This window comes from Rhinolophus ferrumequinum, chromosome 9, assembly GCF_004115265.2.
Source record: "Rhinolophus ferrumequinum isolate MPI-CBG mRhiFer1 chromosome 9, mRhiFer1_v1.p, whole genome shotgun sequence".
NCBI classification, from domain to species: Eukaryota; Metazoa; Chordata; class Mammalia; order Chiroptera; family Rhinolophidae; genus Rhinolophus; species Rhinolophus ferrumequinum.
Window position 1 is genome coordinate 46,430,434 of NC_046292.1, and position 16,607 is coordinate 46,447,040.

The window sequence follows — 16,607 nt, forward strand, 5'->3', positions numbered from 1 at the left end:
TTAAATTAATGTTTCAAAATAATTTGGAGGGGATCACATATTGCCCGCAAGAAAGCTCTTTTCTTTAAATTTAGTAGAGTCTGTATAGTTCAGTTTAAAAACAACTTCATATTTAAATGTCTACCAAAAAGTGCACTCCAGTATTTTATAAAAGGTGTGAAAATTTTAAAACTTTGAAAGTACTTTTTTTCTCTACAAGAATAGGAATAATGAGTACAATAAAAATTCATCCCTGAGATAGTGGCTAGCTACAGAATAAACTTGTACATAAATTTTTAAAGTTTTAAAAAGGATCTAATTATTAATACACCTATGAGGCTTTATGGGAAAACTGATACCTAATTCCACTCACCATTAGACTTACTCTGAGTTTTAAAATATATAGCTTTACCAAAGGTGCCATTTTCATAAGTGCTTTATTAAGTCTGTCTACAAATGCAACACGTATATAGAAGCGTACATGATATAGAATATAAGTCAAGATCCTCGTCTACATGTTGGCTGACTCATTAAAGGGTCAAGAAGAAATGTATTATTTACATTGAGATTATCTACTGGTGTGTGTAGAAAGTTTAAATTAGCCGCAAGAAATTTTATCTAGACACGCACCTGCTGAGTGCTATGATCTGGTATTTACTGGGCAGATTAATTACAAACGTGTCTTCTGTTCCTTTAAATATGACCAGGCAGATGCAGAACTTGGTGTTCATAGTGAGTGCATTTCTTCTAAATGCCTGCAGGATATAAAGGGTGATTACTATCAAATCATCAAGAATTACTTTCCAAATTAACATGCATCTCATGCATGACATAAGAAATGATTTAAACATCCATTTACTACCATGTAATTTCATCCCTAGTTTAGTTAGGTATTGGTAATCTCTAAATTGCTTATTTTTGAGTGTTTGAAGCAAGATTCACCTTCACAGATAATTGTCAACATGACTACTCTGACGTCGCACTCTGCACTTGATGTGAATATGGATTTTGACGTACTTCTCAGAGGGTCTAAAACTCCAACATGACCCACTGAAAACACCAAAATCTACATGCCTTTTGTCTGTAAGCCTTAAGGGCCTTTCAGCAGGTGTTTCCTCCAACAGCTGTGCCCCCCAGAAAAAGACAGTATTTACAGACATTCCTATCCATAGCGTGTCCCTCTGGGGACTCCTAGTGGTGGTTAGAAGTTCTTGTCTATTTGGCCTTAGGACCCTTGTATGAAAGGAAGCCTTTGAAGAAAGCAGCCATTGGCAATTGATGGAATATATTCCCATAGGACACGTGGACCATTCACTCCCGAAATACCCCTTCCTTGATAACACCTGTAGCCATGAAGTAATGCATGGTAGGCCACTATTCTTGAGAGTGCACATATGTTCTTATCGTCCTATAAGAGGACAGGTTGACAATGCTGGCAACCAACTTTTGCCAACTCTTGCTTAATTAAATCTGGTCTTTATTCTATAGCTTTTAAGCTCTCTAGTGTTCACTTAATATCCTTAAAGGTTACTGATACACAGTTATGAGAACTAATGATAATACTATAGAGGAAAGGAAGACTATCATTTATTAAATAGTTACTATAGGGGAGGTACTAATTAAGCTAATTATTCTGTACAATCTCACAGGCAAATGTTATCAGTCCTATATTATAATTAAGATTTAGGGGAACCAAGTTATCTGATTTAAGGCCACACAGCTAAGCAGGAAACAGAACTGGTGCTAAACATCTAATCCAAATCCTCTTCTCTATTACAATGCCAAGCCCTGAAAAGACGTTTCATCAATTGATCATGGTTGCTAGGAGAACTATGTTGATAAAGATTCTGAGGCCAAATTCAGGATCCGGCAAAATGCTTTGATCAATGTGAGGTATGTCATAGCACGAGAGCAGGGACTAACAGTATGTTTGTTATCTCTACACTGCCATACGGGTTCTGGAGATAATAGAACACAAATGAAAAGCAATTTAGATACACTGATGCAGTTTATGAGCAGCATTTAGACAGGACTCATCTTTCATGTAGTAATTATATTCTTTCCAAAACATATTTTGGAGTTTTACTTCTCTAGTAATCTTCATGGTCTACTTCTGCCTAATGAATGAAGTCTGAACTTAGTGGCCTGGAGATCACAACTGTCAGTGATGGGGCTGGAATCTACTGTTCAATCAGTCTGCTTCTCTGCCTTTTTTTGTTCACTCTGCCTAGTATGTTTATACAGCCCATTAAAACCACCCATTTTTCAAATTCCAGCTTCCTAGTAAAGTACAAAGTTTCCTATACTATGGTCTGGATGGCCCTCTGTGACAAATAATGTAGAGTGGAATAACTGGAACTGATTTTAAAATCATAAACCCTTAAGTAATGACCTAATCACCCTAGAGGTGATCTACGTCTGTTGTATATTCCTATACTGACTACTCCTTGTTCTTCATTTGGTACTTAGACAGGAATGTTTATATTCCTCAGGCTGAAGAGGAAGGAACTTCTGTCAACTCTCTTGCTCTCTATACCCTATGGAAGAGTGACACATTTGACTGGTCCACACCTTACTACTACGACATGTCACTACTCTTACATAACACTCTTCCCCACAATTCAGTTTCCCTTTCACTATCTACTCTCAGGAGTTTGTGCTTCCTAATTTCATACTGTAAGACCAGCCCATCCTGTCTCCCATCTAGATCCAAGCACAGAAGACAGGCCCGTGGTCTTCACTGGTGCAGAGGCATATGGACATGGGGTCTATTTCAAAGATCCAGCTTTCTCCTCAGATTCAGGACAGCACACAGGGCTCAGATTTAGATTTCACTTCTGCCTTGGCCACAATCCACATTAGTTACCCCACGCTTCTACCAGAGGGCCTGTTGTATTAGAGGTTATCAAGTCCTCCACTAATCAAGTTGATCCTCTGATCCTCTTTGGACTCAATCCCTTTTTGTATCTGCTGTTGCCCAGAACCCTGGAAAGAAGGGTCTGAACGTGTATCACTAATCATAGCTGGCCTTATATTATTAGTTCATGTATATAATATAAATCTTGTACCCTGAGCTTGATTACGAGGTTTCAAAAAGTTGGTATTACACAGTGCTGTGTTAATACTAAGCCTCATACTTTTGGTAATCAAGTGATCTATCCACATTGTTTCTAGGTAAAGTATCTTAGTATCCCCTGTTAACATTAACCAGAATCATGCATTTTCTCCCCACCCACCCTTTTGCTTGTCTTTGTACTACCTGTGGCCTATGAGTTCCTGATCCCCTTACAGTCTCTCTTATTCTAACATTATTTTATAAAGCCTTCTTTTTTTAAAGGCTCTGGACGTTAACTGGTATGGGGGTGGTTCTCCTGATGGAACAACAGAGGTCAGCAGGAATAATCGCTAAGTGTGGGCGAGGGCAGGCGCTGATGTGCAGACAGGGAAGCTGGCCACAGTGGTGTCGGGAGTCCATGACCGTTTCTGGGCACAGGACAAAACCAGGGAGTCTGATACCCTCCCTCAGTTGTGTCAATTGGGCAGCTATGACAAATGCACAAAAGAACAACAGTGAGAAAACATGGAAGAGAGGAAACTGAGGTAGCCTACTATAAGGTGAGCTATCAACAGGTTTTGAAAGATGGGCAAAATTTTGACAACGATGGAGGAGAAGGTATGCTAAGAAGAGGAGACAAAAACAAAGGTAAAGAAATGAGAAAGGCACTGTCTGAGGAATGTGTCTTGAGAAAGGCAAGTAATTTGGGGTGACTGAGGTACAGGGACAAATTGGAAAGGCAAACTGGTGAGATCAGGAAGGGTTCTAAACATCAGTATAAATTTGGATTTTACTATGAATATGGTGGAGTAATACCTTCTAAAGCATACTCTGTCCAGAAGCAGGACAGGCTGTAGAGGAAAAGGACGAAAGGGGAGAGAGGTAGGTTACGATGGGGGATGATGATAACCTAGACGACAGATAATGAAGGAATAAACGAGTACAGTGGGTATGGAAAGGAGAAGTAAACATTTTTGGAAGTGATGTGACCCAGCAGCAGTTATGATGTGGGGACAAAAAGAGAGACACAATTGCGGTTTTGAGCCTTATTATTAGATAAACGTAATCCCCAGAAAGGCAGAATGAAGAACAATTGGGGGGGATGATGAAATCAGCATACTTGCGGGGGACAATGTATAGCAGCTGAGATGTGGGTTTACAACTCAGGAGGGTCACAGATAGATTTGGAAACAATATACACTAAGGTGAGAGCTCAAGTGAAGGGAATGGCTGAGATCATGGAGAAATTGCCCAAAGTGAGAAAACATAGTCAAAAGAACCCAGAGAAATACCTCATAGGTAAGTCAAGTTTTATTTCACTGCTATTTGTCTCTGTTGCTTCCCACTAAAAGGGAAGTCGACTGGTAGGTTAACCTTAATTCTTTCAAGCTTTTTGAAAGTACTACTCAAAGACTCAGAAGAACACCCCTAACATGTGATGATCTTTGCTAGAATTGATGACCACAAAGCTACTCTCAGTACTCTTAAGTTCCCCCAAAAGTTCACTAATGAGACTGTCATATACTAAATGTGGATTTTCATTTGCCCAATGTGTAACTGTGAATATGTATTTATGATCACCACCTAACAGTTCTTTGTTGGATTTTCATGGGTCAGAAGTTTTATAAAATACTTAACCCTATAATGAATGAATATGTAGATACATGTGTAAACATACAATATCCTTACTACTTCATAGGATCTAAAACCCGTGACCAGTAGGGAAACCTGACATTCATAGATGACTGCTATACAATAGCACAGACTCTGGCACCAAGCTACGCAGGTTAGTATCCTGGCTATCTCTTAGGTGATTCTGGAATAAGGTACTTAATCTCTTTGTGCCTCGATTTCCTTACCTATAAAGGTAACAACTATACCTACTTCACATAAGTGGTTGTGAAGGTTAAATGGCTTATGTATAAAGTGCTTATAGTAGTACCTGGCACACTGAAAGTGCCCAGTAAATGTTAGCTACCAGGATAAGCTATTATTTGTTATGTACAGCAGAATGAACATTTTAATGAATGAAAGTGACAATTTTCTATATAAGATACTTTGCAAATATTTTAAGAAGAGCTGGTTTGTTAGAAAGCTAATATTAATCACTTGAGATACCATTTCCAAAGAACCCTATTTTCAGGACAGAATAGAAGTCTTTTATTTTGCATTAATTTTTTTCTAAGAGATAGCAGGCAACATCTGGTTAACTTCTAAGAAAATTAATACTGATACCACTAAGTCTGGGATAAAGCTAGTTCTTAATGTGAACCTTCAGTTATAGGTATACTAAACACTAGTATCGCATCATGACTTAGCTTTTAGCTAAGTTATAATAAGCTATTTATAAATAAATCTTTTGTGTGTGTGTGTGCCTGTATTGCTGAATCCACAGGAACTGTTTTGAAGAAAAGGTACAACTAATTAATATGTAATTATTTAATCAATGCACCACATTTCCATCATAGACTTGTTATATCTTGTTCAGTCAGGTGTGCCCTATAGAAACTATAATCCACCTGTCAGTATCTAGTTAGCTATTTATACTAAAGATGCTCAATTATAGGCCCTCTTTATAGTCACTTAAAAATATGCCTCTTGGGTGGCCCAGGTGGTTGGAGCGCTGTGCTCCTAACGCCAAGATTGCCGGTTCAATTCCCACATGGGCCAGTGAGCTGCGCCCTCTAAGCTAAGATTGTGAACTATGGCGCGACATTGAGCTGGGCTGCCGTGAGCGGCCCACCGACTGCTTCAGCGAGATGGAGGGCAAGGCTCATAATACCAACATGGGCCAGGGAGCTGCGTCCTACACATCTAGACTGAGAAACAGCGGCTTGAACCGGAGTGTGCGTGTGTGTGGAGAATATTGAATAAACTTTAAAAACAACAACAAGCTCCCCCTGCCCCAAAAATATGCCCTCTCTGACTTTTAACGCTAGCCTAGACAGCTCAACAGCACTCTTTTCCAATCAGCGTCTAGCTCTCAGATCTTGTCACACTGACCTCCTATTGTTTGTTTATAAGAATAGATTTACATACAATTTCAAATAAAGCTCCAAAGCACATGGCCCTATTTTCTTTGTGGGCAGACAGTACCAAATTTGATAATATAAATAAAATGTTTCCACCTGAACAAAGCAGTGAACTTTAACAAGGCTAAACGTAATTAGAAAGGTGAAACAGTACCTCAATTTAGAATGGCTTTAAGGAATTCATAACTGTCAAGATGATGTAACTCTATACGAAAGAAAAAATATATTTTTTTCAGAAAACTGTTCAAAGTAAGTTGTCACAGTATATGACGCAGAATAGTGAATTAAAATGAAATTAAAGAACCCAAACATCAAGTTTTATTTTACATTATAAATAGCAGTTTTGGGGCTATAAATTCTCATTTCAACATCCTACTGATTTGCCTGATTCTGTTTCAGAATGTACATTTAAAAAAATTAGGATAAGAACTGCCAAGAAATGTATTACTGTAATGTATGCTCATGGTTTATTATGATTACTTGTCTCTTGTGCTGGATTCTGTAATCCAGAGGATAGGGTCGTGTCCGTCTTGTTCATTAGTGTATCCCCAATGCTAGAACAGTGCCTGGGTCATAGTAGGTATTCAATAAATATTAAGCGAATGAGGCCTTGAAGGAGATAGCAATTTGTAAGTATTTGACAATATTAAGATAATTCCTTTAAAATATTCTGAAAGTGGACATTTGTTTTTATTCCTTCACTGGGCATGCATTCTGGACCTTGTATTTGAGTTCTACATGAGGCTCTGGGGTTCCAGTACAGAGATAGGACTTTTATTTGCCTGGGAGGAGCCCAGAAAGAGCCCTGTACCCAGACAATCACAATACACTACAACATGATACATTTATAAACATTCAGACAAGTGTTGTAGAAGCCTAGAAGATGAAGCAATTTAGCTTTACCTAGGCGAGATGGGGAGAGCTTCACAGAGGATGTGACCTCTGAGGCTGACCTTAAAAAACGAGAAGTTTGCTAGACAGAGAAGAAAGAAAGAACAATCCAGGTAGAGAGAAGCAGTGGAGAGGCCTGGAGTTCCAAAAGAGAGAAATTCTAGAGGGCTAAAATATATGGTACAAATAGTGTGAATTAAAATGACTGTTTTCCCCCTATGTGAGGTCTGAACTGGAGGAAAAAATCACGTAACATTTACTTATTACACAAGTCCTGCTTTAAACTATGCAATTAGCTATATAACACTATAAATATCTACTTTATATTACATATATGTGTTTAAAATACATAAACCACTTAGAGAATTTATCTAACTCTTTTTTGTGGAGCTTTTCTGACTGCTGTAAGTTAACATGAAAAAAAAAATTCACCTGTCAGGTGACATAAAACCAATTTCTACTAAATGTGCCAGAATAATTTTTCTCCACCTCAAGAACAGTTATCTTCAGTCTGTTCATTACTGTCTTTTTATAGTATTTTTATTTAATAAAACCTATTAAGACTACCATACAAATCTCTTTACTTATGCTTTTATCTTTTAGCTGATCAATTTTTATATTGCTGACATCCCTTCTTCACCATTTGCTCATTTAAAAATTCATAGTATGTGTGATATGTCTCTGGAGAAAATGTCTATAAAATTTGTTACAGCTGGCAAATGTGTATGAGTCAGTGATAGCACATGACTAAATGCTTCACAGAAAATAAAATTTGTTTCTGTAGTAAGCAGAACTGTTTAAATGTTATTTATTTTTATGTTTCGAAGAAAATATATTGTGAAGTGCTGCATTGATTTAATACGCAACTATGTCTGTGTACACGCTGTAGAAGGAAAATTTATGAAACCTTTGCACAACTCCTTTAATTGAATTTTCCAAATCTCTCACCACACACAAATAATCAATATCTTCTGCAGAGAAAACCAGTCAGAATTATTACAGTCTTTCGTTTCAATTTTGTTGTCATCAGCACATACAGAGCACCTGGATATTTGTAATGTCGGATAGCAAGTTATTTATACCTCTTAAACACATAATTGCTATTAAATGAGTTCAAATCTATAGTTTTAAATTTTTTTCCTGACTACTTAAAAGATAAAAATTATTACACTTCTAATAAAGTGTAAGACAATTTAAATCATGGACAAAATTATTTAAAAGGCTTTGAAAAGTAATAAAGCAGTTTGTTTTTCCTTAAATCCTAGACAAATCTCAAGTAAGCAGTTGAAATGTGTCCCCAAAACAGTGATGGATGATGTAAAACAAGAGTATTAACATTATTGACAGGAAAGGTATGAGCCACGTACAGCAGACATGACAGCTGAATCCTTACCAAGAGCTGATGACTACAGTTGTACATGAATGCATATTTGTGTCACCCAAACTAATATCTCCATTATTTATCTCCAGATAAACTAAGAATGTTAAAGCATAGGGAGAATTTTTGTTGTTTCTCCTAAAACTCATCATGTCTAAACTTCAAACCTCAGTGCTTTTAAAACCAAAGTATTTGTTTGAAAAAAGATAGTTTAATGTTAAGGTAGAATAGAAAAAAAATAAAACGGTAGTAGTCTTCTAGGAGTAAAATTATTTAGCTGATATGATGAATACTTTTTCAAGACTGAGTGGGGGAAAGAACAATATATTTTTAAGTTGAAAAATACTTCAGTGGGTGGTTAGAATGAAAAGGCAGTATCAAACTATTTTATTGTCTTAGAACAGGAGTTTAAAATCTGTCCTGTAGTCCAAAAATTTGAAAACTTTAAAATCCTACAACCAAGATGAATTTTACAATGTTAGAAGATAGTATGTTAGCTAAGTAAGGAAAACAGAAACATTCTAGTCTGTGTCTTTCTTTTTAAGGCTAAAGCTAGAAATTCTGAAATATTTTGTATTACAAACAGCTGAAACAATCAACTTTTTTGAACAATGTAAAGTTCAGATGGTTAACATTTCATTTAAAATATGCATACTGCAACCTACACAATTATTCTCAAAAATGATAAAATATGTTTTGGACTGAAGCTAAATGCCTAGATTTCACATCTTGGCAACTGCTCTACAATTTGCTTATTCTTTCCAAAAACATTTTGTTTACTGAAAGTACTAGTCACAGACAAACAATGATGGTATTTTCTAATATCTCCAGAAAAAATGAAAATACTAAGTACTAGAAAATGCCATCTATTGACTTAGGAATATTTGTATCAAGTTGTTTTAAGTTGAGGTTCATTATGTAAAGTAAATAAATTTCATGCCTTACCATGTGATGATAATGTGACATTCCATTTGTATCAACCCATTAAATGGTCATATGTTTCAAATCTTCAGCATAACAAATTAAAGATAATTTTGAAAATTCACATCCAAGTGTAATAGAAAAAGAACCTTTCATTGCATTATTTTTCTAATAGTCATGAAGCCAATATTATTAAGGAAAGTGAAGTTAGGCTTACTTCCTAAGTAACTGAAAAAGAAAGAAGCCTTCCTTTGTTTAAGAAATTTGTATTTAGCAGAGGAGATCCTCTTTTATTTATATACTTTATCAAGGCATTCCCTGATTTCCAAGCTCTGGTTCTTCTGAAAACTATGAAAATCTCAGTCTACCTTCTTATGTTATTGTGTATGTTTTAATTTTTTTAAAAAATAAGTTATATAAAGCTTTATGTCAGATATCTTTATTTAAAATAATGGAGTGTTATTTTTGCAATTATACTCCTGTCTGTAATAAAAACTGCAACTCATACTAAACAAACTAGCACTGAAATACAGAAAAATAAATAGAATTAAGAGACCAATTTGAAGAGACAACGATAGCGTAAATGTTGGAATTTTCCTGGTATTGTTTACTTTAACTATTCTAGGAAAATTTTATAAGACTCTGAAGGACATTCTTTTGATAGTAAAACAAGTAGTTTGTTTATCCTCATTTTCATATTTACCTAATAAAACAAATCCAATACATAGTATAGGGCTGATTTTATATTACATAATTTCTAACTATATAATTTCTAATATTATGAAGATTCTAAAACATTTTAAAATTTAGCCAATTCTTGGTAATAGCATAGTAACAGAAGAGTCAAGTAGAAATTTCTACATAAAGTTGAAGGCTATATCCCCAAATAAAAAGTTGAGGACTACAGTAACATGAAAGGAACATATAAAGCAAATTAGTTTGAAGTGTTAAAAAACTAACGAAGTCCTCTTAAAATGAATGCATGAATAGAAGGGGATGAAAGTTATTGACTTAGCAAAACAATTTACATATATATGTGCATGTGTTGGTGAACATTATCTTTAACCAAAAAAACAAAACAAAACAAAAAAAACCCACCAATATAAAAAAATACACATATTACGAACCAGAGAAAGAGGAGGGAAAAGCACCCAGTAAAAATATATAACTCAAACTCATATTATAAAGAAAATAAACTTCAATCTATTTTCAGGCATTACTTCAAAACAGTTAAAAAGCTAATAAAGATTTGAATACCTCAGGAAATATGAGAGCTAAATGTATGTACCTCTTGCCAGGACACAGAAATGGAAGATGGCTTATATATTCTAATATATACTATATATTTACATATAACATATATCTTAACTCAGTGTTCATTTAAACCACAACAAATAATCAATGCTTATTAGAAATTTTAAAACACGATTTAGTGATACAATCCTCCTTATGCATGAACAAAAATACTCAGTCCTTAGGGAAAACCTGGTAATGGGCAAGTCAGTTTTAATGCCTAAAATATTAGAAAACAGTTTTAAGGCTGATCATGCATAAACACACAAAGAATCAATACATACTGGGTAACCGAGAGAACTGTTTTAACACATGGAAATAACCTTAATGTCTTAATGCATGTTTAGCGAAGGAAATAGTATCTTTGGAAAATCTTTTCCCATTAAGTTTTAGCAGTGATAATTCTCTTATTTGTTCTATAATTTTTCCTTCCTCATTTTTCAAAACATAGTTTTGAAAATAGCCAACTATGTAAAGCCTAATTATAATTAGTTTTAGGAAATGACAGATTAAAAAAAAAGTCACACAATTGTCATAGAATATATAAACTCAAGATTTTCTCTAACTGGTTAATAATAAACATTCCAATTTCCCATCATGATCCTCTAAACCTTGTCAAGTTAGGAGAGATGAAAACCACTGAAACCCAGTTATGCATTATAATTAAATTATACAGCATGGGAGAGATCTCAAAAACCTTTTCTAAGAAAGAACCCACCTTCATGTTTTTAAATTCTTGGGATCACAATGGAAGTTAGCTGTTCAACTAAATGGCTCAGGAAGCCTGCTCAGCTCCCTTCCCACATGAGTTTTGGTCTTGCTGTGGATGCTGGCTTGCCATGAACTGGCTGGCTTTTAGAACTGACCAGCAGGGGATCTCAGCACTTTCCACTGCAAACTCATCACCAGCTTGTTAAAGATCCTAACCAGTCTAACATACTAGATTGGCTGAACCAGTTTCAGTAATGCCTCATGTTTCAATCTGAAAGCTGGAATGACTGGATGATTATTTCAGACAGAGGCAACATGGAATACTGAAAAGATGAGGCAACATGGAATACTGAAAAGACGATGCTTTTTGAGGCCATAATGGTCTTTAGTTGGAATCCCTGCTGTGACACTTAAAGAGAGTGTCTTTGGGCAAGTTATGTAAGATTTTCTCTGTCATTGTTTCTTATCTATAATGACAATCATAATAGCTATCTGGCAGAATTGCTGTAAAGATCTGCTGATCCTAGTGTTGGGAACATCGTAATTATTGGTCCTCAATAAATGGTAGTCATTGGTACTCAAAAATAATAGACTAAAAACATGGCTACCCATTTCAACGACAACCTCTGTAGAGATTGCTAAATGGCATTCATGTCAGTAATATTTAAATGATCCCTCTTAAGTTGGTCTAAAGGTTTTAATATTTTACAATCCATGATTATTTCACTTACTGAGGTGTGGATATGTATGTATTATGGGAACTTAAAACCTGCTTATTTAGTTTCCCATGCTGCGAAATGCTCAGAGGCATAAGAGTTAACAGTAGATCAAATGTCATTAATGATCTGAAAGTTTTTAGAAAACTGGTTACAAAGTATCTTTTTATGCTTGTGTATCCTTCTAATTCACCATTAAGAGCTGCTGTATATTAATTCATTGTTGCCCCATTTGTCTGTATTCTCAAAAAGCACTTTTAATAAAAATGCGAAATCTTAAACTAAAACATTTTTCAAAAGATATTTAAAAAGTTCAATCATCAGAGAAGTTGATCTCATCAGGCACGGTCTGCTAAATGCCATATAAGGTTTTTCAAATGAGATTTGTGTTCTCTCAGAAGAGTACACTAAAAGACCACGAGGACTGATTTTAAATGATGAGATGAACGGATCTCTTTATGAAATAAATTAAAAGACAACTTTTTACCTTGGCTAGGAAGTCTTGAACTCTTCTTTTCAAACAGTTTTTGTTTTGTTACTTTTGTCACTAGAAGAGAAAAGAATGCCTTGTTAAGAATTAACATGGAATATGAATAATTTCTCATCTTGGAAGAAACAACTTCATTAAAAAAATTTGCATTAATATATATGTATAGGTATCAAGTACAAAATGCAGTACCTTATTATACCTTATTTAAAGAATGAGCACTACATAAAAAAAAGCCTAATACCAGTCTCCAAGGTACATTCTTCCCCTTCATATTTAAGACCAATCCTTGAAATAACATATCCCAGTAAAAGATATGTGGCTTATTTTTAAAATAATATTTCTATCATATGTTCAGCCAGTAGTAATATATATAAAGAACTCTATCAAATTTAAATTTGGGAAAAATGAATAGGTTTATCTCTGCAACTGAAAATACATATGTATTTATACATAACTAAAATACATATGTAAGTGTGCAAATAAGGAATGCTGAGACACCATCGTAAACTTATAAAATTTTCTTACTTAGTTCTTTCGTTTTCTGCATTTCTCTTTTTAAGAAACGTGATGCACAGGAGACACCAATGAGATTTTCAAGCTCTCTACTGCCCTCCAAAGCCTAAAAGAAAGTCATTTGAAATGAGTTAAGTAAGTTCTCCTTAAAGATAACATTACTGACAATTCTAGTGAAAATACAGCATACTGTTTCCTTCATCTGAAAAACTTAAATTCTATGGTGGGAAACTTAACATTTTCTGGCAGGTCAACCATTGCAAGTCTTAAATGCGTGTATGAAAACAATTTATTAACTAAAAAGACTAAACATAATTTAAAACTTTACTTTTAAATGTGAAGAAGCTATTATGGTTAATTAATGTTAATGTAAGAAAAGAAATTCCCATAAAAAGTAAATTAAACATATCTCCTGCAAACTCTTTCCTGGATTGGATTCTCCAACCTGGGGCTTCTCTCCTATTCTCCTTTCTCAAATGGGGTAGTAGAAATATGAAATTACATTTAAAAAAAAAAAGCGAACCTGTACAATACTTAAACTTTGCATTATTTCCATGATTTCTTCTGACGATTTCTCAACTTCAGACAGCAACACCATGAATCTATGAATAATAAAAAAAAAATTTAGCAAGATCAAGCATTTATACACAAGTCATTTTCAGAGCTTTAAATCTTTATAAATGGTCCCCCTCTATTCTTTCATTTCTTTACAAACAAAATATGTATTATCAACCATCCTGTCGTTTGGAGTTTCACTCTCATTCCCATTGAGCAGTGGGAGAGAAGATTATAGATGTAAATGTCCAAATCTGTGGAGAAGATTATGAGTTCATTTGAGCCAAAATGACCAGATTTTGGGAAGCATGATCCCAAATGCTCCGGGGAAAATAACAGTTTTTGCAGCTTCTTTTAGACATTTGGAATAAAGGAGGAGGGAATGTAAGGAAGATTACATGAAGGTGGGAGAAAGCAAAATACAGGACAGTTAACAAGATTATGTGCTTGCTTCCAGGGGTCTGGAAAAGAGGATTATTTTTGGCAGTTCAAAGGTTTGTTAACCTAGATGCACAACAATAATGGACAGGGTCAGCCTAAAAACCTCTTACTAAACAAGTTATAGGCCTGAAGTGTGACAACCCACCATGATCTGCCCAGTTAGGAATTTATGATCAGATCACCCTTGAGGTTACTTGCAGTCAGATTTAGTACAGAGTACTTTTCATTGACAAGATGCAGTTGGCTTGTTCCTTTCTGCACCATATCACTTTGGGAACACTAATAGACCACCATGTCCTTATTTACTTCAGTAGATTTAAGTCTATGAATCAGTGTTACTCAGTGATTTTTTTTTAAAAATAATATAATAAGTTTTATGGCTTTAATATATTTGTGTGAAAAAGATACAAAATCACACTCTTAAATTTGAAAACAAAACTTCAGTTGTAATCTTACCTCCTGAACATACTTCTACTTAGCATTCTGGAAAAATTTTTTTTTTTAAACATTTCTGTAACTTTATATCATATTTTCTATCCCTGGTATAACATTACATATATTCTGGAGGGCTTCATTGTCCATCTCTGTAATTTCAAGGCTGCACAATACTGTACCTAGTAAACATAGCAATTTCAAATGAATAACTCATTCTTCAAATGAAGAACTAGACCAAGCACTTTTTTTTTTATCTTTAATTTTTTTTAATTTTTTTTTTTTTTTTTAAGGAGGACGCAGCTCACAGTGGCCCATGCGGGGATTGAACTGGCAACCTAGGTGTTATTAGCACCTCGCTCTAGCCAACTGAGTTAACCGGCCACCCCTACCCCAAGCACTGTTGAACACGAGAATCGGACTACATACCTTCAAAATAAAGACAAAAATAAGAATGCAAAGAAATCTTGAATGCTTTGCAGGTTTGTTTTTAGCCGTGTCATGAGTGCAGGAATTCCAAAACTATTTTGTATTTGTTGTAGGATTAAGCAAATATGTAAACATATTGCTGCTGTTGGGAGTGAGACAGATCTACTGCTTGAGAAAGGGTGCAAATATGGAAAGGGGGAAGGTTAAAAAAAAAATCCTATATCACTATGAACTCATTAGTTTAAAAAAGCCAATTAATAAAAGGAATGATGGAATTAGAAAATTACCACTGTGAAATCATCTTAGCAATAACTGACTCAGAAAAGTAGACTACTCTCCCCCTGTGGGTGGGCACCATCCAATCCACTGAGGGTCTCAATAGAACAAAAAGCAGAGGGAGGATTGGTTCCCTGTCTGCATGTTTGAGCAGAGACATCACTCCTCTCTTGCCCTGGAACTGGGATTTACACCATCAGCTCCCATGGTTGTCAGGCCTTTGGACTTGAACTGGAATTATACTTCTGACTTTCCTGGGTCTCCAACTTGCAGATGGGACTTAGCTTCCATAAATGCATAAGCCAGTTCCTCATAATAAATCTATCTATATATGTAGTTATATATACTTTATTATCAATCCACTATTAATTATTACATCAATATTTTATTATCACTAAATATATTATATTAATAATAATACTTAAACTTTATATGTATATATATATATATGTATATATATATATACACACCTTGAGGGTGACAAGGAAATGTATACACATGAATATATACCGATAACAAAAGATGAATACAAGTCACGTTTGACTTCTGCAATTATAAGAGGTGCTCAAAGTAGTTACCATCAGCGTACAGACACTTCTGACTATGGCCAACTACTGCTTGAGCAACGCTGACCAAAAGGGTCCACTTGTATACATTTTTTTGGCACCCCTGGTATATGAATGCTATTGGTTCTGCTTCTTTGGAAAACCCTAACTTAAACAATTGCCACACAGAACAAAAAATGTTATAATCATTTCTAATTGAGCTATAAATGCGAAATGTCCAGTTTAATTTCAGATTTTAAAAATCCAAGTCTTTAGAATGGTTTCACAAAATAATAAAAGAAATCTAAACAAGTGGAATAAATAAAGAACCCATTACTACAGCTAATAAGTGGTTTTATTGACTAGGATTGAGTAATTTTATAATGAGTGGAAAAAACAATTAGAAACATAATTTTTATGTATTGTAAAACATCTTGGCTGTGCTTAAATTCACTAATTCTAATACCAAGTCACGGAGTGACAGACATAAATAACAGAGATCTTTAGAAACAAATATTGAGCAACATGAAATAAATATAGGCAAATTCTTAAGTGACCTGTAAGAAAGGTTTTGGCTCCTCCCTTGCTACTTGAGAGCTCACTGTTAAAAAATCTGAAGCTGTAAGCAAATTGATGGGTTTGAAAGAAGAAGGGAAGAAACCATAAAAAGTTAGAAGAGCTTAAGGGCAGCTGATTCAGAGGGAAAGCACTAAGTAGGTGTGGCTTGCTTATTACATGGTACCACTGTTGTCCAAACACATTTCCTTCCTCACTGCCTACTTTTACTTCTACGTTTGTTATACGTCATATAATTGTATCAGACACTCACTTGGGTTAGCAGGTATCTGCTTTCAAATACAAGATTATATATGATTCAAAAACTGTTATTTGCCACTTGTTTCCACTGTATGGCCTTTTGTACAATTTGAGTTTTTTTTTACTATGTACAT

At 34.8% G+C, this 16,607-nt stretch overlaps 1 protein-coding gene across 4 annotated transcripts in view; it reads right to left on the minus strand.

The window, feature by feature from the left end:
* Positions 1-397: 397 nt before the first annotated feature.
* ITGB3BP (integrin subunit beta 3 binding protein) overlaps positions 398-16,607 on the minus strand; it is a 40,763-nt gene continuing 24,553 nt past the window's right edge. For 3 of the 4 annotated variants that reach the window (XM_033114753.1, XM_033114752.1, XM_033114756.1), the window contains 5 exons: positions 13,503-13,581; positions 12,992-13,085; positions 12,464-12,523; positions 6,221-6,271; positions 398-734 (listed from right to left, as the gene is read on the minus strand). In XM_033114753.1, coding sequence (XP_032970644.1) covers positions 6,222-6,271; positions 12,464-12,523; positions 12,992-13,085; positions 13,503-13,581 — 283 coding nt within the window. In that variant the 3' untranslated portion in view covers positions 398-734; position 6,221. The remainder of the gene's footprint in view (positions 735-6,220; positions 6,272-12,463; positions 12,524-12,991; positions 13,086-13,502; positions 13,582-16,607) is intronic. The other variant, XM_033114754.1, reaches the window with a different exon arrangement.